The sequence below is a fragment of the Dunckerocampus dactyliophorus genome, chromosome 2 (assembly GCF_027744805.1).
Source record: "Dunckerocampus dactyliophorus isolate RoL2022-P2 chromosome 2, RoL_Ddac_1.1, whole genome shotgun sequence".
NCBI lineage: Eukaryota > Metazoa > Chordata > Actinopteri > Syngnathiformes > Syngnathidae > Dunckerocampus > Dunckerocampus dactyliophorus.
This window is the reverse complement of record NC_072820.1, coordinates 3155668-3180916: the sequence shown is the minus strand read 5'-3', so window position 1 is coordinate 3180916 and position 25249 is coordinate 3155668. Positions and strand designations below refer to the sequence as shown.

At 43.6% G+C, this 25249-nt stretch overlaps 2 protein-coding genes across 2 annotated transcripts; one reads left to right on the top strand and one right to left on the bottom strand.

Moving 5' to 3' along the window:
* Window positions 1-1451: 1451 nt before the first annotated feature.
* Window positions 1452-14980, bottom strand: trim110 (tripartite motif containing 110). The gene is made up of 9 exons (XM_054762993.1): window positions 12456-14980; window positions 11566-11714; window positions 10735-11256; window positions 10574-10669; window positions 8739-8972; window positions 8617-8639; window positions 4856-5001; window positions 4493-4764; window positions 1452-3246 (listed from the first exon to the last, which is right to left on the bottom strand). Exons 1-9 carry the CDS (start codon window positions 12469-12471, stop codon window positions 2977-2979), a joined length of 1728 nt encoding a protein of 575 aa, XP_054618968.1. The 5' UTR covers window positions 12472-14980; the 3' UTR covers window positions 1452-2976.
* Window positions 14981-15118: 138 nt separating this feature from the next.
* On the top strand, window positions 15119-24853 carry sall2 (spalt-like transcription factor 2). The gene is made up of 3 exons (XM_054762965.1): window positions 15119-16223; window positions 19830-23446; window positions 24065-24853. Exons 1-3 carry the CDS (start codon window positions 16118-16120, stop codon window positions 24344-24346), a joined length of 4005 nt encoding a protein of 1334 aa, XP_054618940.1. The 5' UTR covers window positions 15119-16117; the 3' UTR covers window positions 24347-24853.
* Window positions 24854-25249: the final 396 nt, after the last annotated feature.

Below are 25249 nucleotides of genomic sequence, written 5' to 3'. Positions count from 1 at the left end.
GCTACTAAAAATGACGTTTTTTTTCTATAATAATCCAAGTTTGTGGTTGTAAAATTGGCACTTCTGTTTTTCATTCGAGTATGACTAATATTTTGACTTTATTCCCGTAGAATTACAGCTGTTTTCTCCATTTCAGCTGGTTTTTATGATTTTCCAACTGTTTTATTCCAGCTTTCCTCTTGTAAATTTTCTTCTCGCAATTACAACTTTATATCTTTAAAACAAAAAAGTACTTTGTCTTTTTTTTCAACATTGTGACTAAAATGATATTTTTTCCAAATTTTTTAAAGTTTATTCTCATAAAATTGCAACTTGTTTAAAATGAGAAATCTATTTTTCTTATTATTATTTTGACTTTACTCTGGTAAAATTTCTGTTGTTGATTTTTTTGGTACAATTTTCCAAGTATTTCAACTTCCTTTCTCCTGATATTTTGACTTTATTCCCATGTTGTACATTTCCCCCCAACCAAAGTTTCAAAAATTTGCAACTTTATTTAACGCTTTTGATTTTAAAAAATAAATAAAATGTCTTTAATATTTCAACGTTATGCCACTAAAATGACACTTTTCCTCATACTATTAATTTCTTCTTGAGAAATTATATTAAACCAGGATAATTAATGAAAAAAACAATAATAAAAGTGATATAATAATACGTAATGATAAATGTTATTTACCTTTGAAGAGGAGTGGTTGAGCATACGTCGTTGTGGAGGAGTTGGAGTTGGAGGAGGAGTTATTGAAAAAAGTACAAATGGTCGTCGTGGTTAGACTCACACGCTCTGTCCTGGTTGTATAATTTAGCTTTCCATTTAGCTTTATCTCCCCAGCGTCTAACTCTTCCTCTGTTGGTCCCATTAGCTCTAACGCTGCCTCTGTTGGTCCCATTAGCAGTGTCACAGTGCCCTCTACTGGTCAAGCATGTACAGTAGCAGTATAAATACTGATTGAGCGACTACAAGGCAAAACAAAATATAATATAGACCAGTCAGCTTGTGTTCGTATCCGCGAATGTTCGCTAGTCGGGTGTTCGTAAGTTGGGGACCTAGTGTATATGATATACAGGGTGTTCCAAAAAATGGAAATATGAATATCTGAGTGTCCTTGGCAAGTTTGCAAGAGATTTGACATTCGCTGCTGGTGCTGAAATGGAACCCCCACAAAAAGTGGATAATTATTATAATTATTTATTATTCATAAAATGAAAAAAAAAAATTTTTTTACTTGTCGTCCTATCTTGTTATTGTTATACAGTGTTCCCTCATTTATCACGGGGATAGGTTTGCAATAAGTGAAATCCGCGAAGTAGCCAACTATATTTTTGTACAATTGTTATGTATGTTTTAAGGCTGTAAACCCCTCACCTACACTTGAAACACTTTTCTTAGACAACATTTTATCACATTTCTCTCTTGTTTAAACACTCTCAAAGTTCAAATTTCGTTTGAATTTTAATGATCAACTTACAAGATTGGGCACAGGAAATTAAGTGACTCACGCATATTTCACTCCTCTGATCGTGGCTTGTCCTGGCGCCGTTAGGCTGTTGCGTTTTTGTAAGCGTAGCGTTTTGTTTTAAAGCATATTGCTCCTCGTCGTCCTCCATGACCTGAAGACATTACAGTATTCCAGGCATCCTACAGCCACGTAACTTCTGCCTTCATCCAGCATGTATGATTGCTAGCAGCTAGCGATCATACAACAGGAAACAGGGTGTTCTGCAAAAAGGAGATTGATTGACAATGGTCTACGGCCAATCAGAATGCAGAACACAAAGGACGGGTTCTCATTTAGCCAATGAAGATTGGACACGTCTTCAACTCTCACATGAGTATGCAACACCCTCTACTGGTAGCAGTAGTAAATACAATAACAGACACATACAACAGAGCACCGATAGATCGCTCTAATACACCACAAGGACACAAAACACAATGTGCATTCATTCGCTGTTAAAAAAAATAAACATGCAAAATAGCACTAAAAAAATCCACGAAACAGCGAATCCGCGAAATCTGAACCGCGATGTAGCGAGGCAACGCTGGACTTAATTACTTAGAATATAGTTTTTAGCGGTGTCACAAGATTAAGATGTTTCATTCAGAAAAAAACTGTCTCTTGGGCACTAGGCCTTGGGTGATAATAAAGAAATGAAGTAATCAGACAATAAATGAAAATGAACTGGATAATTTTGCCCGCCATGTGCATGCATGTCTGCTTTTCTCGTCTCACTCTGTGCATTACTTTCAGCGCCTGTGCATTACTTTCGTGTTTGTTCCATAGAACAACGGCATGAACGGAGTGAGCCCTTTTGTCAGTCATACAGTCTCTTTGTCTCGGTGGGTGGAGGCGGGGCGGCTCACATACACACAGAGTGCAGAAGAGTGTGACCCAGTAGAAATGATATTAGTAGATTGCAATATACTGTCGTATATTTTTTAGATTCTTTTCATTGTACTTTTCTTAAAAGTAAAGTAAAATCTCATCCCGTTTTGTAGACCGAACCTCCTGTATCGTCTCGTCTTGTGATACCGCTAATCTTTTTTTCTTTTGTTTTTTTTCTCTTGTACAAATACACGAATGACAAAGAAAGGTAGCAGACATTCATTTATGACAACAAAGTCAACCAAAGAGCCATTTGCCAAAGACATGCATGCGTACTAGATGATCACTGGCATACTGTACTTTGCAGTATTTTACGCTGACACTCAATACCACTAAAGGCTGATCAGGAACAACATTATTTGGATTTTCTTGTTAAAGTTTGCTCGCAAACACACAAAAACACATTATGACATTAGTTGTTAACATTAGTCATGTCAGCATGTTTGAACTTTTTTGCCCCATTTTCTGCTCATAATATAACTCAAAATGCAACATTGTGTGGTTTTTATAACCCAAATCTGACAGACGCTCAGGATAAAATAGCATCACATTTCCGTAAGTGCATCTGTCTGCATTGTACCCTCAGACCTTAGACTTTAATGATAGAAATATGGCTGTTGAGCTCCGACTTATAAAGTCCAAAGCCCAGGGACACTGGCTGAGTAAACGTGGTCCAGAAAGTGTGAACGTGGGTTAGGTTGCTCGATGGTCCCACTTCAGAGAAGGTGACGGTGCCGGCACTGTAGTCCACAGCCACGGCCACGCGGTTGCCAGTCATTTTGTATGCCAGACGGGTTTTCTTGCGGTTGTGCCAAGCGGCCAGCTTCCTGTCATGCTGCTGGGTCAGACTCCAAGAGACCTGGAAATGACAAGAGAATGTTTTAAGCTTTGGAGCTGACAGCAACATATTGGTTGCTGAATTGTATTTGTTCAATGACTTTCAGGCACTGTAGTAAGTTTACTTTAATGCCGCCCTGCCCCAAGGTGCCCCCCCACCCCCACTCCTCTTCAGCCTGTATTTGCTTCCCCTCGGTAGCATCATCCGCTGTCATGGCCTTCAGTTTCACTGTTATGCTGACGATATCCAGCTCTACATATCCATCAAATCCATCACTGCCTCCACACACACAGAAAAAGAGAGAACGGATGCGCGTAAATCCGTCGTCTTCTGCTTACAAATTACTTCTGCGAGTCACGATAGACTATAAGACATCAAAATATCAGGAGAATGTCGACCGAGGTGAGTCATGTCCGTCAAAATATTCAGATATTATGTTGGCTTGTCGTCAAAGCTCTCTTCCGGTCACGTGGCGGCGACAGGTGACGTCATCGTTTTCGTATCGCCTGTTAAAGAAGCAGCAGATACTGGCAGTGATATCTTCATATATCAAATAAAAAGAGACAAACGTATCTCTTGTTTGGATGGCTTTATTTCAGAGAGGACGGCAACATCTTGTCTCTAGCATAACGACAGCGCAACACAACGGATATACTCCACAGATGCCTAACACAATAGTGCCATCTAGTGGCATTGAAGTGTAACAATGTGGCAAATACACTAAATGGCACACAAGCCTTGAGCGCCCTGTCGCGGCTGTCGGTGTGAAAAAAAACATCTATAAGTCGCTCCGGAGTATAAGTTGCAGGGCCAGCCAAACCATGAAAAAAGTGCTACGTATAGTCCGGAAAATACGATACATATTTACATAAACATATTTAAATAAAGAAAATCATTCATCCATTACCAAAATAGTTTTTGATTAATTGGGCCATCCATTAAATGTCAGGAAGACATTTATTGAAACACACACAAGCACAAGTTTTATTTATGTTTTAAATGGCTTATTTTCTCTGTTGATACTGTATTGGGTGATCGGAGTGTAAAGGCGATTATAGGGTGTTATTTCATGTCTAGAGGACTCTAAATATGTTAAAATTGTATTTAGAAAGTCCTAAACAGGTTTTCCATGCTATGAAAATATTCCATTTATTAATATTGAATCGTAGGTCTTAGAAATTCACTTACCGCGGTCGGGTCTGGAACCAATTAACCGTGATAAACAGGTGATTACTGTGCGTGATAAACGAGGGATTACTGTACGTACCGCGTTGTTGCCAAAGGCATTGCCCTCCTTCCCCTTCCGTCCAATACTCCTATAGCAGATGGCGATGTCCCAGAATCCCTCAGCGTCCATCTCCCAGTAGTGAGTCCCAGCTGTGAAACTCTGAACCGTGAGGACCTGCGGCCAGTGGTCGAAACGTTCGGGGTGGGCCGCAAGGGGCAGGCGGCTTTTTAGCCTTGAGACTAATTGCAGGTCGTCAGAGATGCACAGAAGAGGATGAGCAGTGTTGCTGTCCAGAGTCAGAGGACTTGTTACTGTGGTGATAGGGAGAACCAATGAATGTACCTGATCACCGTTTTTGATGACACAATGCTGAAAAGGAGGTGGACAAGTGTTGTTACTCACACAGCTCCCTCTTGAGTTCACTGAGGCAGCGAAGAGTGGCGGTGATAAACTCTCGATATTTGCCCTCGATGTCCTCCAAAATGTGCTTTCTGTCTAAACTGACTGGTTGTGGCGTGAAAAGCGGACTGTTTAGGTCAGGTAGTAATCTACAAAACAAGAATACACACGCATGAGTGGGTCATCTCACTGTAAGGACATGTTTGCCTCCTTCCTGATTTCTTATTTTGTTGCATGTTTGTCACACTTAAATGTTTCAGATCATCAAACTAATTGAAAAAGTCATTGTCCCCACCTGCTAAAACATAATTTAACTTAGATCAATTGAGACCTATGAGTATGGAAAAGGTTATAAAGCCATTTCTAAAGCTTTGGGACTCCAGCAAACCACAGTGAGAGCCATTATCCACAAATGGTCAAAACATGGAACAGTGGTGAACCTTCCCAGGAGTGGCCAGCCACCCAAAATGACCCCAAGAGCGCAGCGATGGCTCATCCAAGAGGTCACAAAAGACCCCACAACAACATCAAAAGAACTGCAGGCTGTTCATGACTCTACCATAAGAAAGACACTGGGCAAAAACGGCCTGCATGGCAGAGTTCCAAGACCAAAACCACTGCTGAACAAAAACAACATTAAGGCTCGTCACAATTTTGCCAGAAAACATCTTGATGATCCCTGAGACCTTTGGGACAATACTCTGTGGTCTGACGAGACAAAAGTTGTACTTTTTGGAAGGTGTGTGTCCCATTACATCTGGCATAAAAGTAACACAGCATTTCATCATACCAACTGTAAAATATGGTGGTGGTAGTGTGATGGTCTGGGGCTGTTTTGCTGCTTCAGGGCCTGGAAGACTTTCTGTGATAAATGGAACCATGAATTCTGCTGTCTACCAAAAAATCCTGAGGGAGAATGTCCAGCCTTTGTGCTCAAACCAACTTGGATTCTGCAGCAGGACAATGATCCAAAACACACCAGCAAGTCCACCTCTGAATGGCTGAAGAAAAACAAAATGAAGACTTTGGAGTGGCCTAGTCCAAGTCCTGACCTGAATCCTATTGAGATGCTGTGGCATGACCTTAAAAAGGCGCTTCATGCTGGAAAACCCTCCAATTTGGCTGAATGACAACAATTCTACAAAGATGAGTGGGCGAAAATTCCTCCCCAGCGCTGTAAGAGACTCATTGCAAGTTATCACAAATGCTTGATTGCAGTTGTTGCTCCTAAGGGGGCCCAGCCAGTTATTAGCTTTAGGGGGCAATCACTTTTCCACACAGGACCATGTAGCTTTGGATTTTTTTTCTCCCTTAATAATCAAAAGTTTCATTTCAAAACTGCATTTTGTGTTCAGTTGTGTTGTCATTGACTAATATTTACATTTGTTTGATGATCAGAAACATTAAAGTGTGACAAACATGCAAAAAAAAATAAGACATCAGGACGGGGGCAAACACTTTTTCACACCACTGTGTATGTACAACATACAGGCTCGCTTACAACATTATTTAGGTTGTCTAGCTATCCACACATACGCCGTGTATTCTGACTGGTACATTGTCAGTGCAGTTCGACACCTCTCCAACTACAATAACACACTTTTTGGGAGCAAAACAGAGGATTATTATTTTTGTAAAGGCAGAATTCTGGATGATACACTATATAGACAAAGTTACAGGGCTATGTGGTCACTGTACCTACAGGAAGTGAAAGTGGAAAATGGACATACACGTGCATCTCAATACATTAAAGGCTCAGGAAGCTTTTGCAGTTAATTTGTTGATTAGAGTGCTAATATCATTGTATATGGGCACCACATTAAAATCATTGTATATGGGTACCACGTATTGAGATGCACCTGTATGGCCTGGCCAGGGAGGTGCAGGTCTACCCAATGTGGTGCTTGTTGCCACACACAAACACTTCATACAAGCATCAGTACAGCTCAGTTTTTCCTTATAAGTGGCGGCCCGCCACAAATACATTTGGATTGTCACAGATAGATTTGTTTTTTTTTAATTTTTTATTTTTTATTGGCCCTTGTTCACGAACACATTACAATGGGTTGGCATCGTGACTCTGCTTCTCAACGCAACTCAGTCACCACAAGGGTAAAAACACAAAGTGCAAAGTAACTGAGAGGGAAGGACTAGCTAAAGCCACATTTACACTTGCATGTATTTTGTCCCCGCAGTCGTACGCAATTTTGCGTGCCAATGAGTAAATTGGTCGTAAACAGGTGTGAAGCATGTGTAAACTGTGCACGCAGAATTTCCGTGACGGCTCCGTGAATGCACCGCCACCTACTGTAGGTGCAAACAGTGCGGGCGATGCGTATCAAAGCGTGTCTCATTCACATGAATGAGTTAACTTTTCCGCTACCTCTTGGAGCAAGTCAGGGGGGAATTCTCAAGTCTTTCTGTCGCCTCTTGGATCTTCCTTGTGAAGTTCTATTAACTCACTCAGTACCAAGGACGTAGTTATACGTTTTTATAAACCCGAACGCCCGATCCCAAGGACGTATTTATGCATCTTTTACCCTTTTTTGCAGGGGTGATGACGCAACTGTCCACTGATGTATTTCTCTTCAGAGCAATTATAAGCCATAAAAAGGGCCACAAGGTGGTAGAAGTGCATTTGATAAGAGCTCGGCATGGATCTTTTGCATGTAAAAACACACTGAGGGAGGAGGAAGTCAGAGAGCGTGGAGGAGTGTAGCATGCAGAATGTGACGCATTGTAGGGAATTTTTAACACATGCACAAACGCGCGCACACACACGCGTACACACAGCAAAACATTTGTGTCAAAGTGAAAGTTGGGCTCTTCATATCCTTTCACAAAAAGCTATTTTTTCACCCTTTTTTCTTTGGAAAAAGGCTGGGATCGAATGAGTTAATAAGAGATCATAATGCCCAAAGCGATGTCATCTAGTCAGAACTGTCCTTGCTTTCTTTTTTCTAGTTTATTCCTTCTTCCTGCTCTTTCTGCATTCTCTTCATAGACATACCTTTTCTGTTCTGCAATGAGAGCTTCTTCTCTGGAGTTGAACATCTTGTAGATCCCTTGCAAATAGAGGAATGAATGAAGCTGGGGTGATGTCCGCTGCAGCGAAGGCATCACGACTGCTACATGGAATGCGGGAAGTGGTGGTGACAATGCATACCCATTGTCGCGCCGACAATGTCGTGCGCTAGATGTGAACAGGACTTGACTTAGGTCGTGCGGGAATTCTTGCCGATGCGCACCATTTTCGGTTAGGAATTGCGTGCCAAATGCATAACATATGTGCAAACTAGTCTTCAGGCGTGCCATCTGAATGACACGCGTTGCCGCAGCAAATTGCCGGACCGTGCGGTGGCAAAATGTGTGCAAGTGTAATCACCGCTTAAGGCTAACAAATAAACTCACCATGGGAGGTGGAAACAAGAACACGCACGGCAAGGAGAGTAAAACTAGGAAATGTAAAATGTCAGATTATTTATTCAGCGTTTCCCACGCACGCTGTATATTATTTGTAGCGGCCTGCCACGGATAAATTTGGACCACCATAAACAAATTTGGAGCGACCCGTTCACCCTCGCTGAGAAACACATTATAATGCGACTGTCTGTGCAGCTTGTCGTCACAGTTCCGTACAGTAGATGGCATTGTAACCTTGCTTCCTAACCCACCTCATGCACACATACTACAACTGACTCGCACCTTATAGTGCATCTGTTCATCAATAGGAATCAGAACTTTATGTTGCGCTATTGACTTACTTTGTGTCATCAGACTGAAAGGCCTGAGGAAAGTTCACTGATCATTACAACGCTCAAACTATTCATACAAATAAAAGTGCTGTCAAAGAAAGGTGAGCTTCTACTGTAGAATAATTCCTTACCCAGATGAGCAGGAAGGGGTCCGTCTCGGCCAACAGCGAGGCCAAGTAGTGCTGAATGCTCATCGTCTGGTTCAGGTCCTCCCTCACTTTGGAGCAGTCTTCCTGCACACGCGCCATCATTTGCTCCCTGTCCTTCTTAGTGATCTCCATTAGAGCCTCAACCAGTTTCCCCACTTGGACCTGCAGGTCTGAGCCCAGGCGCTCCACTTGGGTATTTTCCTCCACTAGAGAATCCTACGTAAGAAGCCGCGTATTACTTTGCTATCATATCATTGGAATACAGTCTGAAAATGTGGCATCTGCTGTGGAATTCTTCTTGATTTCTTCAGTCACACCATCATCAGATGGTTTTCTTTCAGTGCATCCATTATACACACATGTGATACTGTGTAGAATATTGTAATATCATTATTAAATTAGTCTGTAATTCCCACCAACCTGACTTTCACTTATGTCATTGGTACTAGGGGTAGCTGGATCAATCCAAATATTGGTTGTTTTGATACCAAGAATAGTATTTCTCAGTTCTCTTCTGTTTTTTTTCACAATGTGTATTTTTTTTGTTGCATTGTTACATTGTTGATATTGTTGTATTTATATTTAGTGTTATATTGTTTACAAAGTGAGGGAATGAATTATGTGGAGGCAAATAGTCAAAGGATTTGAATGAGAGCCAATAGTAGTTTTCACTTTTGTTGACTTATTTTGCACTACTGACTTTGTTTTTGCTCAAATAATTGGCTGTAATAATAGGAAATAAGGGAATCATTTTATTATACTGTATTGTCGATACTGTGACATCATCTTTTATTGTTGTATTTATATATTGTTCAATTATTAATTGTTAATTATCCTGATTATAATCGTGAACAAAAAATTTAAATTTAAATTAAATCTTCCCTTCCTGATTTTTTTTTTTTTGTTTGTCACACTTAAATGTTTCAGATCATCAAACATTTAAATATTAGTCAATGACAACACAATTGAACTAAATATTAAGGGAGAAAAAAATCCAAAGCTGCATGGTTCCTGTGTGAAAAAGTGCCCCCTAAAGCTAATAACTGGTTGGGCCACCCTTAGCAGCAACAACTGCAATCAAGCGTTTGTGATAATTTGCAATGAGTCTCTTACAGCGCTGGGGAGGAATTTTGGCCCACTCATCTTTGCAGAATTGTTGTCATTCAGCCACATTGGAGGCTTTTCCAGCATGAAGCGTCTTTTTAAGGTCATGCCACAGCATCTCAATAGGATTCAGGTCAGGTGGAGTCATGAACTCTGACCTTAACTGAGGCAAGTGAGGCCTGCAGTTCTTTGGATGTTGTTGTGGGGTCTTTTGTGACCTCTTAGATGAGTCGTCGCTGCGCTCTTTTAGATATTTTTTATATATTCTTTTTATATTTATAAATACGTGACAATAGCAAATATGTAACACTGTTATGCGTCACCGATAATATTTTTTCGTCAAGCACTGAGATTTTGCACTTTGGTCAGCAGCCCTTGAATGCACCATAGTTGCTGTGATATGCAAAACTCTGGCATATTGAAGAGAGACGGGGAGGGTTCTGGAGCTGAATCTAATAATTACAACAGCCACTTTTATTGCAAATGTTGATCTGAAATCGGAGGAGATCATCAAGCTAGCAGGAAGGGTTTGCAGCGGGGAGGAGTGAACCGTGTGTCAAAAATAGACATTTTCATGGGCGTCTCACTTACACGCAATTACTTTTCGCCATCTGGGGGGGTCTTGGTCTACTGTACTGGCGCTGTATTTACAGTACTTGGTATTGGATCAAAACTAACGTTTGCCGTACTTAACTGGTGCACTTATTACTCACAGCAATGGTAGAATCGATGTTGGCATAGTCTTTGAGAATTTGCTCTCCATTTTTCAGCTTCTCTTCAGACTTTCCAAGCAGTGTCTGAAGAATATCCTGAGGAAACACACAACATTATTGATTCCCTGCACAACCACAAATAAAAACATCAAAAAACACACCTTCAGATCCTCTTCCACCTGTCTCAGCCCCTTGACTTTATGCTGAAAATGGCTTCCCTCCAGCAGACAGTCGCCGCACACGTAAACCCTCTCGTCGGCACAGTAGTAGCGGAACAACTCCGTGTGTGTGGGACACTTCCGCAGCGAAATGTCCCCCAGCGGCTCCACCAGCAAGTGGCTGCTAAACGCCGGCCTGTCCAGGTGGTGCCGGAGGTGCTCCGCACACAGAGACACTTCACATCTCAGGCACGTCTTGACGGCCACGTGAACCAGTCCTTCGTCCGCCTCCGGGGAGCAGCAGTCACACAGCACTTGGCCGCACTGCTCCACGCACTGGGGGCACGCAAAGTGACCTTTGCCCTCGCCGTGGCCGCCCCAGGCCTCGCGGGTGCAGGCAGGGCAGAAGCTGTGGCCGCAGGGGAGGGGGTGGGGTTTGCTAAAGATATCTCTGCAGACGGAGCAGGTCAGCTCCTCTGCCACGGACGCCATCGTGAAGCACTGTGGTGATGTCCCTAAGGTGTCCTAACAATGACAGTGAGACAATCGCTATTAAAGGGCTGCTGTCACATGCAGTAATACTACAAATGGAATACTTAACAATATAGGGAATGATTCCTGTGATTCTATGGGTGTTGTAAAGCCTGAGAGGCTGCAATGGGATCAGGAGATCATCCTTGACAGCTTGTTGACCTGATTTACTGTAAGTAAGCTCTTGCATGTCCAAGTACCGACAGTATATACAGTCTATTCTGTAGATATATATACTTATATATGTGTGTGTGTGTGTGTGTCTATCTATATGGGGGAAAACAAAGAACAGAAGGTTCTCACCTGCTGTTGTGTTGGTGTTTGCAGGCAGAGGCCATCAGCGTGCTGTACGTGGTCAATATGCTGACGGGTGGTTAATCCCGACAGCCTCACCTCCTTTAGTGTCTGCTTTAACCGTGCTCCGGGTTCAAGTGTAGTCACATGACCAGGAGCTGAAAGGAGGCTCAGAAACAGTGACGCCAGTACAATTGATCGTTGGGGTGGGCCATATTGCAAATGTTGCTATCCATCAGACACGGAGTACGTAGAGGAAATGCATGTCCCTTATTTTCAAATGCAAATGTTGACAGGTATGCGTCAGTCTAAAACGCCTAACGATGATAACTCACAAAACACATAAGCTGTTCAAATGTACCTTGGGTGCAATATGCTGATAATTGTTGATTTGGTGACATCTAGTGTCCTAATGGGTGTAAAACACTTGTGCTGGACATTACGGAATCATGGAGACAGCTCAAATGAGAAGAAACAAAGCCAATAAACTGTTCATTGTAGTGTTCTTCAAGTCAGCTTATAAATAAGTGACTGTATTCATTGATGTGTATTTTGGAAAGCAGCATAAGCCGTCCAACATAAGAAGAAATTCTGCTGCATTTTTTAAAATTGAATAGATAAAAAGGTATGCATGCAGGTGAAAGGTGATTTTTTTTTTTAATTATACAGCATTCCCTTGCGGAGGTATGTTTCCAAAATAGCCCGCAATAAGTGAAATCTGTGAAGTAGCCAACTTTTTTTTTCTTTCACAATGATTATATATGTTTTAAGGCTGTAAAACCCCTCACCATACACTTTATACACTTTTCTCAGACATGCGTTAACATTTTCTCACATTTCTCTCTTGTTTAAACACTCTCAAAGGTCAAATTTTGTTAGAATTTTAATGATCAACCTACTAGGTTGCCTCTTCATCCTGGCGCTGTTCGGCTGTGGCGTTTTTGTATCCTTGTTAAGACATATTGTTCCTGTCGTCCTATTTTCCTCACACGGTTAGCTTCTTCTGTTCCTTCTGTTGTTTACAGTATTGGCGGTTAGCAAGCAGCTCACACGGTTAGCTAGTTTGGTAGCCATGACCACAGCAGGAGATGGCACGAAGGAGATTGTTTGACAGTGGCCTAGAATCTTAATGATCAACCTACTAGGTTGGACACAAGAAATTATTAAGTGACTCACACGTATTCACTCCTCTAAATCCCATACTCCTTGAACCAAAGACTCATTTGGGCAGTTAGCTTTTTCTTCTTCGATTGTTTATTCTTCGATTGTCACACAGTTTGCTAGTTTGCTAGCGACTATTGACCACAACAGGAAACTGCACGAAGGAGATTGATTGACAGTGGTCTACAGCCAATCAGGACTCAGAACACAATGGGCGGGTTCTCCCTTAGCCACTAAGGACTGTTGTGGCTCTATATTTAGCCAATTGTCTACTGTGGCTTCTTGATATGCTCCAGGCAAGTAAATACATATTGAGACAAGTGGAGCAGCACACGTCTTCAACATGAGCACACAACACCCTCTACTGGTAGCAGTAGTAAATACAATAACAGACACATACAACAGAGCACTGATAGATTGCAACACAAGGTTGCAGAACACCATTCGAGTCTTTGACAAGCACCTGTGAGTCAGTGAAACTTCAGTCTTTGTGTACCCGAGAGGCAGCGAAAGGCAAGTTTCCGTTCAGCACCCGTGAGTCAGTGAATCTTTAGTCTCTGTCGAGTACCCTTGAGTCAGTGAAACTGAAATTTTCATCAAGTGCCCGTGAGTTGGTGAACTCGAGTCTTCAGCGAGTACCCGTGAGCCAGTGAAACTTGAGTCTTTGAGTACCTGTGAGCCAGTGAAACTCAAGTTTCCGTCCAGCACCTGTGAATCAGTGAAACTTGAGCCTTTGTCGAGTACCCTTGAGTCAGTGAAACTCGAATGTTTGTCAAGTACCCATGAGTCGGTGAAACTCGGGCCTTCGTCAAGCACCTGTGAGTCAGCTAAATTTGAATCTTTGCGTAGCCGTGAGTCATTGAAACTCAAGTTTGTCGAGTATTTGTGAGTCTTTATTAAGTACCTGTCCATCAGTGAAACCCGAGTCTTAATCCAGCACCCTTGAGTCAGTGAAAACCGAGACTTGGTTGAGCACCCGTTAGACACTGAAACTCACAGTCTGACCGAGTGAATCGTTTGTTTTGTCGTTTTGCTAATACATTTACACACATGCAGTTCGATTCACAGTTGCACAATCAATGACGTGTTGACTGCTCGCCATCGTAGTACGAGTTAACGGAGTAGCCTGATTTAGTAAAACCAACTCACAAATTTTGAACGACTCGTTCATGACTCGTCAAATATCTGTGAGTCGTCGAAACATGACTCTTTGTCGAGTAGCTTTGATTAAGTGAAGCTGGAATTTTTGTCAAGTACCCGCGAATTGGTGAAAGTAGATTCTTCGTCGAGTACCAAATGAGCCAGTGAAATTCGGGTCTTTGACAAGCACCTGTGAGTCAGTGAAACTTGAGTCTTTGTCGAGTACCCTTGAGTCAGTGATACTCAAATTTTCGTCAAGTGCCCGTGAGTTGGTGAACTCGAGTTTTCAAGGAGTACCCGTGAGCTGTGAGTCCTGATTTATTTGCAGTAAAAAAATTTAAAAAACTCACGAATTTTGAACAACTCGTTCATGATTCGCACATCTCTAATACACACATACACAGCAGTCTTTTCTTTCCCGAGGTAACAAGTGAACATGTTAAACACAGCAAGTGAACAAACTGGCATGCTGAGGTGTGAGGTGGGGAAGGGGTAGAATTAGAATAATAAGCTCTGCTTCTTCCTACTCCTTTTCACATGTGCTGCATTGTGCAAGTGCAAACAAGTGACTTCTATAAAACCAAACCAGTTTGTGTGTGTGTGCGTGCGTGCGTGTGTGAGCCGCAGTCTGAGAGCCAACAAGGAGGTAACCGTGGTCACCGTTTCCCAGAGGAGCGTCTGGCGGTGAGGGTCATTAATTATAAGAAACAGACAGACAGACGGTACCGCATAGACCGAAACAGGCAGACAGGCCCCAGACAAAAAAAAAAAAAAACAAGCATCGCCTCGTTATCGCTTACATTTGCAACACCATGCGTGCCCCCATGTCCCTGCAACACTTAACAGGAATCATTCTTTATTTGTCATGACATTTTTTTAAACGCCATTTGCTAGGGGCGATAAATAATTGGAAAAAAATGCGTGTCCTACTGCGCATCCTTGGGAGTGAATAGGGAAATAGTGCGCCAGTGTCCCGGCTGAGGGAAGTCGTCGATCATCCAAGCAGCGCAGCCTCGCCTCCATTGTTAATCCACCACAAAAATCATCCTTTTACACCTGGTAAGTTATTTTTATAGCATTATTTTTTTATTATTTGTACAGGAGCTGTGCAGCTGACGGTGGCCTGAAGGGGGTGGGTGGGATCGATGCACATCCGGGACATTTTTTTTTTTGCTCGTAATATTTTATGAATCATAACTTGTTATGATGTCGGTTGCGCGCGTGGTGTGCAACAGGTGCTCGTACAGTAGCGAGAGCGCGCATCTCACTGCCATACATATTTGTGTGCGCGTTTACAACCAGCATTATCACCCCGCCGCTTGTCGTGTTGTTGATGCAAGACGGCACGAAGAAAAAAACATGCATTGTTGGCACAATGGATTTCAAGCAGAATAATGCTCTCGTTTATTGATTTTACCGCGACAACAATTTTATTATCTGGCTGCATTGGTCATGTTATAGGATCTTTGAGATATGAGTGTGCATCTGGTGGGTTTTAATAGAAATATTTATGTTTTACACATAACTTATACATGATCTGGTCTTTATTTCCGCCAGTCAACCTCTCCCTACATGTTAGGCATGTCTGGACGACGGTGAAAGGCAGCATTGTGCTTCCATTCACTGGCCTGATGTGTTGGAGGAGGCTATGCTCACTCAGCTGTGCTCCCTCAACGCCATTGTTGCAAATTCCACCTCCTTTACCAAGCTCACACTGGGTAAACTGTGTGCATTCACTGCATTGGGGCGTCACGGTAACACAACCCCGCCAGGCACCTTTAGAGGTGATGGGGGGGGAGTTGTTGCACACCGTTGCTTTGAAATGTTACACAACCGAACCAGAATTAAAATATGACTTCTGTTAAGCTCACATTATGTGCAAAATGTGTAGTCCAGCCATTTTTTTCCAGGATCAAAGCATTCACAAAAGACAGGGCGAGGAGTCTTGGCTTGCCATTTGAATGTCAAGTAGCAAATGAACAAGTGAGCTGTGTGTGTGTGTGTGTGTGTGTGTGTGTGTGTGTGTGTGTGTGTGTGTGTGTGAGAGAAAAAGCCAGGAAAGGACACTGCTTGAGTGAAACTGTCACACATGCATCTTGAGTACACCACAATGATACCAGCCTGGATACACTTCCTCATGACCACGCGGCCTGGCAGGGACAAGGGGGAAATTATGCCTTTAGACCCGCATTTTTCCCCCGCTAATTAAATCTAAAATACCTACCTTCTTCACTGTGCAAGGAGCGAGATTAGAAGTTGCATGCATGGTGGCCATGCACCCTTAAAAAGCATGTCCCGACGGAAGCAGAAACGACCCCGGCAGCTTAAGAGCTTGGCCCGCGGTGCCTGGCGGATACTTGAGCACGGTGAGAAGAGATTATATGTGTATGTCAAAGGAAAATCCACATTGCATGTTTGAAGTGATGCTTAAAGGGTCCCTGCCATGACTGGTCAACTTTGTTTAAATACAGTATGTTATACAGTATATTGTTAGTAATTATGTTCTACATTGTTCCATTTTTGAAAGCGAAGAGTACATTTGCAAAAATGACATTTATAGTTGATGGCGCCAGCCATGACGAGCTAGCTCTCGCTGTTCACTCTCATTTCTGGAAGTGACGTCGGAGTACTATCACCCAGGTAAACAAACATAGTGGTGTACGAGACAGAGGATGTTTACAGTGATTGTAGCCAAGATTTGAGTCATGTGTCAATAGTTTTCAAGGAGAAAAGAAGGGAGAAACATTTGGAGAAGCAATAGAGAACTTGCAGAACGTGGACTTAAGACATGGAGATGAACATTGGTTGCCTTCAAAACACAGAATGGTAAGCATAAATTACTCTGGAGTTGCTTATCCTGATTATTGTTATAAATCGGTTCCGTAATGAGCGTAAAGGAGTCTTTATAGCCTGTTTTTTTTTAGATTTACTCGCCGTTGCAGCCGCCACCCCCGCCCCCCACAGTAAATATATATGCGCTGTGAAAAGATGTTTATATAACATGTACAATGCTTTACAGCCTTGTCGCTATCATGGAATAGTGTTTAGAAGACATTATGTAAACAAAACATGACTGTTCTGTGGCAACTTTGAAGTCGTTCTTCTTGGGGTTTTTTTCCTGTGTACCGGTGGAATAGCATCCTTTTTCAAAATGCATGTATACTGTAATTTCAAGCCAAATGCTTCTTGTAAATGTGTTCCTTCATAGCAGTCATCAGTGAAATGATCACGGCAAAGACCAGAACTCGAGGTGGTCGTTCATCTGTCTTTCGTTCTCTGCACTTGCTTCATCCATTGTTGTCTTAAGCCTTCCTGTTTTGGAGAAGAAAACATACTTACAGTCTCACTCGGAGACTATGAACATCCAGCAGCAACACAACATTTTGGCATGACTGCATAGGCATAGGCACTGCATTTGGCATAACATGACCCTTTAAGTCATGTTATAGTGGTATAATTGATTGACTATGGGGAAAATGAGCTTACTTTTGATGGAACAGACTTTTCTGACTTGTGGTGTGACGTGTGTGACGTCAGGTGGCTAGAGTTGACTGCTAGCTGAGCGCTAGCAGCGGGTTAGCAGTGTAGAGACCGGCTGACAGCAGCTCCTGTGTGAATTTTCACAGCACGTGTTATCTGGTGGTCAATAAGGCGATTGAAGTGCATTGTGGGTCTCTTCTTAAGCGTGAACAGCGGCAGCAGAGTAGTATTCTACACTGGTCCCTAGGTGTCAGTAACGTTACATTGATGAGACAGTAACCACCAGGAAGTACGCTGTCTATACTAACGTGTGAGTCTAGCATCTCTTATTTATGTCTAAGAGGGTTTATTTTCTATCATGTAAAGTGTAAAGGTGACTGTGGGGGTGTTATTTCATGTCTAGAGGGCTGTAATAACGGTAAAAACCATATTTAGAAGGGTCATTAACAGGTTTTCAATGCTCTAACGATAAAAATGTTCAATTTCTTAATATTGGAAATTCACTTATCGCAGTTGGGTCTGGAACCAGTTCACCACGATAAACGAGGGCCGATTGTATATTAAAAGTGTTTGTGGTAGCATTTTTGGGTGTCTGGAACAGATTAATTGTACTTACATTGTTTTCTATGGGAAAAATCTTTTCAGTTTTCAGTTTTAGACGGACCGTTTGGAACGGATAAATTTTTTTAAAAAAAGGTTCCACTTTATGTCCTTGTGTCAGTTTGATATTGTAACTGGAAGGATTCACAAGAGAATGCCGAATACACAGGAGGCATACAGTACAGCCCTGCTATCCACAGGGGCTACAATCCAAGACCCCCTGCGGATGGCGACTAACGGACACACCCATAAAAAGCCCCCGAAATGCTCGTTTATGATACTCAAAACCAGGGGTTGACAACCCGTCGATCGCAATCGACCAGTCGATCTTTGGGACTGAAAATCCTGAAAATATTAGGGAAAATAAATGCATCATCACATCAGTGCCTTCCCACCCGGAGATGCTAACAGGCAGGATGGCTGCATCGACCAGCTCACCCTCTCCTCTCAACCACCATCGCTTGCCCGCGACGTGAAGCCATTAAGTCAAATAAAGTTGTGGTTTGCCACGTGCCGAACTTTGCCACAAAAGCAGGGGCGCTCTAAGTGCAGCTCAGAGGCCAGCCGTCGCCTGTGGCTCATTTGTCATTGGCCTGATGCACACTGCAGAAACAAAAGTCAACAAAAAACAACAAAAAATGGTAAAAACAGCCAACAACCAATAATAACACAAAGTTTTGTCTCTAAATAGGTATCGCTTATTTAAAAACCTTTTTACAAATAAAGAAATATACATAAAAATATCAGTCTTGCCTTGGTTCATGGCAGAGACGAGGGGTCTTGAGCACAGAAAAACACATTTTAAATTCTGTTTTATACATTAATAAACAATCACAGGCATGCAGTATACAGTATTGTACTTGCAGTCTTCTCAAAGCATCTTCCTGCTGGAAAATGTTGAGTGAATCGACTTGTGAGACAGTACCCTCTGCTGGATTCATAGCTGCAGCACTCTCTTTTTCCCTGCGGATAGTGCCATCAAACCACTTTCTATTTAAGTTATCCGAAAAAAAAGGGTACATTTAAAGCAGAGAAAAGAAGTCTGTGCGAGTGTCGTACCGCAAATATGCGGGGATGTACTGTACTACAGACCAAAATATTTTGGATGGAATTTCCCCTTTGAAGTGCAGACGGAAAGCTTGACCGACCCAGCAGTACATTGAGTGGGGTTTAGGACTCAGGAGTCCAAGTCAGGAGTTGAATTTGCATTTCAAATACAGTCCAGTACAGTTTTCTTCTTTTCTGCAGTTATTGTACATACAGTAGTTTATCATGGAATGATTAGTTGCCTGTAGAACTCAAGCGTGTTGCTCAGAAACAGTCAGAATGAATGAACGTGTGGGGAAAAAACAAATGTACAGTGAATTGATTGGCTTTAGTTAAGATTATGGTGGTGCTGGGCGCTGAAGCATGGCCATGAAGAATGTGTAAAGTGTAAACATGCTATTTTATGGACCATCCAAGCAAAGAGCTATTATTTAAGTGTGTTTTTGCACGACAATGTGCATGCAAAGTGCTCTTGTATTTAAATGTAGTCTGTTTGGCATGTGTTTTCACATCGGTCACTCGATCCTTTTTGGGCAAAGCGAGCTTCTTGGTGGCCTGTGAGTCATATGTCTTCTGAGCTGTCGTAGTATTCAGCATTCTCCTGTGAATCCTTTGCACGCCACTTCTTCTTCTCTGCCTGTTCCTGACTGTGTCAGGAATGCAACCGGAGCGTTTAAAGTCAATTGTATCAGACAATTAGAACTCCAATACTGTCTAGTACTCAGCAGAGACCAAAATGTATTCCCCAGAACTTCACTGACTCCAAGTAAAAAGATTGTGTGTGTGTGTGTGTGTTGTTGCTATCCATTAACGGTGATGTAATTAAATGTTCTTTCAATTTGCAGGTGCCCTTGATTTGGCAGTGAAGTCATATCCGTTCAACCCAGATTCTCCTCCCTTGTGCTCTCCAACTATCATTTCTCAAAGCAAACAATCAGTTGACACTATCCATTCCCCTCCAAAGGCCTTCCAGGCGGGCTGTATATGTGCACCGGGTCGGGAAACTTCCCTCTCCCCAAAGCGGCCCACCCACCAGCCAGTTAAATCCTCTTTCACTCTTGACTACCCATACCTTTCTCCCTCTAGTCAAACTCTAGGCTCAGCTGTCCTCGGACTCTCTGTTCAGAAGCCTAAATCTTCTGCAAGTGCTCTGCACCAAAGCACAATCATGGCTTCTCCTAAACTGGGGCTGTCAGCCACCACCACCTCCTCATCGTCATCGTCCTCTGCCTCCATATGTCCTCCACACCCGGGAAGCCCCAGCCGTGTGCCTGAAGGTCCCCCAAGTCCTGTTACCCCCACACCAAGCCCAGGAGTGTCTTCCGCCTCAGTTGCCCCCACTAGGGCCCAGCTGAGTCTCGCCCTGATACTAGAGGAGCTGCGGGTACTCCAGCAGAGGCAGATCAACCAGATGCAAATAACAGAGGAGATCTGTAGACAGGTACTACGTCTGGGTGGGGCATCGTACTCAATAGACACACCCACCCAGCAGCTTCTCCCACCCCTACCTCAACTGTGTCTGGAAGACAAAAGGTCCAACAGCCCAACGACCCAACCACCAACCACCCAGCCTTCCACCTCTGTAGCTCCTCTCTTGGCATGTTTTTCAACCTTGCTCCCCTCTCAGGTTGCCAACAAACCTTCAAAGTCAAGCAACACCCTGTCTCAGATCCTGCAACCTTGCAAGCCCCAACTGGAAGCGACAGGAGGCATTACAGCGGCTAATAATTATCTGAGAGTTAGTAATCAGTCTTCAGACCCTTCCACCTCGATTGCTTCTTCAAGCTACCCACTGGCTTTATCGCTGGCTCTACCCAACCACTATTTTCAGGAGAAATCTCCAAATAACATGAGTGAGCACTGTGGCAAATCCTACCTAAATGCATCCCTCTCGGCAGTATCCCCGAATGCCCAGTATGCTTTGCAGTCTCTCACTGGAGGGGTCAACTCTTCATCTACCTCTGCCTCCAGCAGTACTAGCCGTCTTCAGCACGTTTGCCGTTTTTGTGGGAAGATCTTCAGTGGCGACTCAGCCCTGCAGATACATCTGCGTTCACATACCGGAGAACGGCCCTATCAGTGTCCTGTGTGTCTCAGTCGCTTCACCACCAGGGGCAACCTCAAGGTGCACTTCCTACGCCACAGGGAGCAAAACCCCGAGCTGTCGCTTTCACTCCTCCCGCCATCTTTGTTTGGAGTGGCGTTACGGGCCACTGGGGCCACGGATATGAGTCAACCGGGGAGCGGTGGTAGCAGTACTGCTGCTACAAATGCGTCTGAAAAGAAGGCAAAAATCAGGCCTGAGGACGAAGTTTACGGAAACGATTTGGAAGTCAGCGGGACCAATAGTGGGTTCCCAGTGGGGGCATCAGGGGGGTCTACTCCTTGTACGTTACCTCTACCGCCAAGTGTGGATCTGGCCTTGATTTCACATTCCTTGCTGCAACTTAATCGAGCGGCAGCTGTTGCGGCTGCGGTCTCAATCGCCTCTGGCTCATCTTACTCATCCCCCTCCACTTCAGCACCCGCCTCTTCACTGGCCAACTCCCTACTCTCGATTCCCACTTTATCTTCATCTTCGACCATTTCAGGGTTGTTGAAGGGTGCAAAACAGCATCACTCTGATGAAAACACACCTCCTCAGGCTGCCATACTATCTCCTGCAGCTTACTCCCAGCTAGCACACCTGCCAAAACTCCTTTTCCCGTCCGGTTCCTCTACATCTGTTTCCAATGCCACACACTCAACACTCCATCCAGGCTTGGGGATGCTACGCTCTCCGCTACCATCAAATGCAGGATCCCACCAACCAGCTTCTACCAGCCTTTCACACATGACTTTCCCTTTCTCTCCCTTTCATAAAGTGCCAGGCCCAGCCGCTAGCACTCAGTGCTCTGTGCCGTCCTCCATAGCTATCTCCACACCTACATCTGAGACGTCCAAGCTACAGCGGCTGGTAGAAAAGCTAGAAAAGGCACCTGCTCAATCTACTTCTCTATGGACCTCTTCTTCTACAATGGAGGCGCAGCCAAGCAATACTATGGCCTCTCCTGCAAGTTCAGCTAACATTAACCTCACAAACACCAGCACTTCTACCACATACGTCATGGCATCTCCACCGTCCTCTCATCTTGTTTCCACATCAGTTTCAAAGTTCACCCGTCAGATGGTTGCTGCCCTTGGCATGGGTGTCAATAATGCAAGTGCCATTGCAGGGGGGTTGTTACCAACATTAAACATCACTCCGGCCAATAACTTGGCGACCAATCAATGCGGTGTGTGTTTTCGGGTTTTGAGCTGCCCCAGAGCTCTGCGCTTACACCAAGCCACGCACCTTGGGGAACGCCCTTTCCCATGCAAGTTGTGTGGAAGATCCTTCTCAACCAAAGGCAGCCTACGCTCACATCTGGCAACCCATCACACTCGGCCGGCCAATGCTCGCGTCCAGAACTCCTGCCCACTGTGTCAACGTAAATTCACCAATGCTCTCGTACTTCAGCATCACATCCGTATGCACCTTGGTGGACAACTCCCCCCAGGAGGTGCTGAGGATTCTGGATACGAGTTGCCATCTGAATCTGATGCCAAACCTTTGTCACAGTTGGACAACACCACCTCTAGCAAAACACCTCAACCTGGCAACTCTAAGAGTCTGTCCCCGAGTTCACAGATTCCAACTGCAGAAGTCGGTTCCTGTCCCATTTCTGACCCTAAACCTGTTGAATATAATGCAGCTCATAGCAAATATGGATCCTCCAGCCCAGACCCTAACCCTCCCTCTGATCTCAGCCCTGACCCCTTCATGAGTATCACAACACAAACTCCGCCACCAGCCACTGATGACCCCCCTGTCCTTTGTGCCAGTACCCCACTGCCAGCTGAAGAAGATGACCACGCTGAAGAAGCTGTGGATTGTGAGGGAGCCTCTCCGTTTCCTGATGCACCCCATGCCCCCATATCAACTCATCCGAGTCTACAAAGCACATCCACCAATTGTGACCCCTTTGCTTACGGCACGGTTTCTTCCTCAAAGCAAAATCAGGACGTCGCTGCCGCTGTAGAAACTCTACTGGAATCAAGCTTAGACCCTTCCAGGGCGCAGTCACCTGAACCCATGGACGAAGACAGAGATACGTTTTGCGCCCCAGCAACACCAAAGCAAGACCAAGCAAATGTTCCTGAGGAGTTCTCCGCAATGATGTCCGCCTCCGAAACTGGTGACAGTGTTCAGGGAAGAGATGCACAGAGGGCTTCCGCGTTTGGCCAGAACTTTAATTTGGATTCATTTGAGAGGGACGAACAAGTAGAAGGTGTGAAGATGATTAGTGTATCTAAACCAAGCGAAGCACCCGACGTTTCTATCCTAGCCCCGACCCTACCATCACCTATAGCGCGACCTGAGAAGAAGACCTATTGTTGTGCCGAATGTGGAAAAGCATACGCAAGTCGCAGTGGGCTGAAGGTAAGGAAAAAGACAACAAAGTCTACCAATTAATTGGGGTGTCGCGATATTGCAGCCTTGGTATCGGCTGATACTGATGTCAGTGTGATCTGATATCAGTCCAAATCGTACATTCTGTACTTTTAGGATTTAATTTGTAGTTTGGAATATTAGAAAAGACTTGATCAAGTGATATTATTCAAACAGAACATTAGTCAGCAACAGCTGGAGTGGTTTCAGTCAATCTCAGGGCGCAGGGAGTGTGTGCTAAAGTACATGTTCACAATAATACATTTTGACATCATTCAACCAGATATAATCAGACGTAATGTTTGACCATTCTGGTTCACAATGACTGTGATCAGAATAAGTGCAAATTAACCTGCTGTGGAGGCACGGCGAAGCATGTGGTTAGCACGTCTGCCTCATAGATGTGTGCTTCTGGATCTTTCTGTGTACTGTCCTGCGGTTTCCTCCAAGTGTATATGACCTGTGATTGACGGGCCACCAGTCCGGGATCGGCTTCAGCTCACCCGTGACCCCTGAAGAGTATAATCGGTATCAAGTGAACGGATGTATAATAATTTGCTGTGTTTCTGACGTATGTAGACACCGTTGCTCTTCTGTTCTCGTGCACAGGGGCACATGAAGCACCATGGAGTTGTTACCAAAACAACCCGACCCTTGGCCCGCAGTGGTCGTTCATGCGCTGACCCACCACAGTCCTCACCCGTAGCTTCCTTGACGATTCCGGCCACCACCAGCTCAGCGGGTTTCTGGAACCAGTACCAAGCCTTCCTCAACAACAGTCCCGGGTCAAGTGACGATCCTGCTCCGGCCAGTCAGGGGGGGAAAGAGTCTGCAAAGCCTTCTGGGCAGTCTGAGCTGGACCTGGGGGCTCCCAGTGAGGCAGGATCGTAACGTTGCCGGGATACTGCCGCCGTAGCCAGTCAGTCAGTAGTCGCTGTGATACTGTATGTTTCTATATGTGAAAGTTGTGATCCCAAAACAAATGAAAATGTTCAAGTAAATACGTCAGTAATTGCTGTGACACGACTGTTGTCGGTATCACTGTTGTGTGTCACACCTGGTTTTTTACATGAAGCTACTATAGTGTCGTCAGTATCAGCAGACAATGACGTTTCTGTGTTGAATATTTCGTCATTTGTTTCCCATGTTGTGCTTGAGGTACAATAACACAATCATGTCATGGTGATCTTTTTTTCGATGTGCCGTCCCTTCAGTTCACACCAAAAGCACAGCCACAGTGTTTGTGAACCTACTGATGGTCTTTCATGTGACCTTTGTGAGCAATATGAATGTCGTGGTGCAAAAGTAACCTGTGTCACATGCTACTAAAATTATATAACCTTTTTGTCTGTGTGTGAGGTGTACTTTCATGTATTAAAAAAGGACATGGGGAAAAAATAGTGTTTGTCTTTGTGTCTGATGGTGACTTGGCATAATACTATGCGGACAGCATGTTTTTTTAACACCAGAGTGGGCAAAAATCGGCATTTTCCAATGGTCATTAAGTCGCCACCTTTATTTAAGTCATTTTTTATTTGTTTTTTACACTTTGTATTTGTCTTTTTTTTTATTTGTACTAATTTTAATGACTTTTTAACACTTTTATGTAAGCCTTTTTTTATTTATTTGTATAATTTGTTCCACTTTTAATTAATGTCATTTTTATTTTTATATATTTCAAATTATTTTTTGTCACTTTTAAGTCATTTTTATTGGCGCATTAACGTCACAATCCATGCATTTCTAAACGGGTTGGTGTTAAAAGTTATTAAACGTATACAAAGAGCATTTATC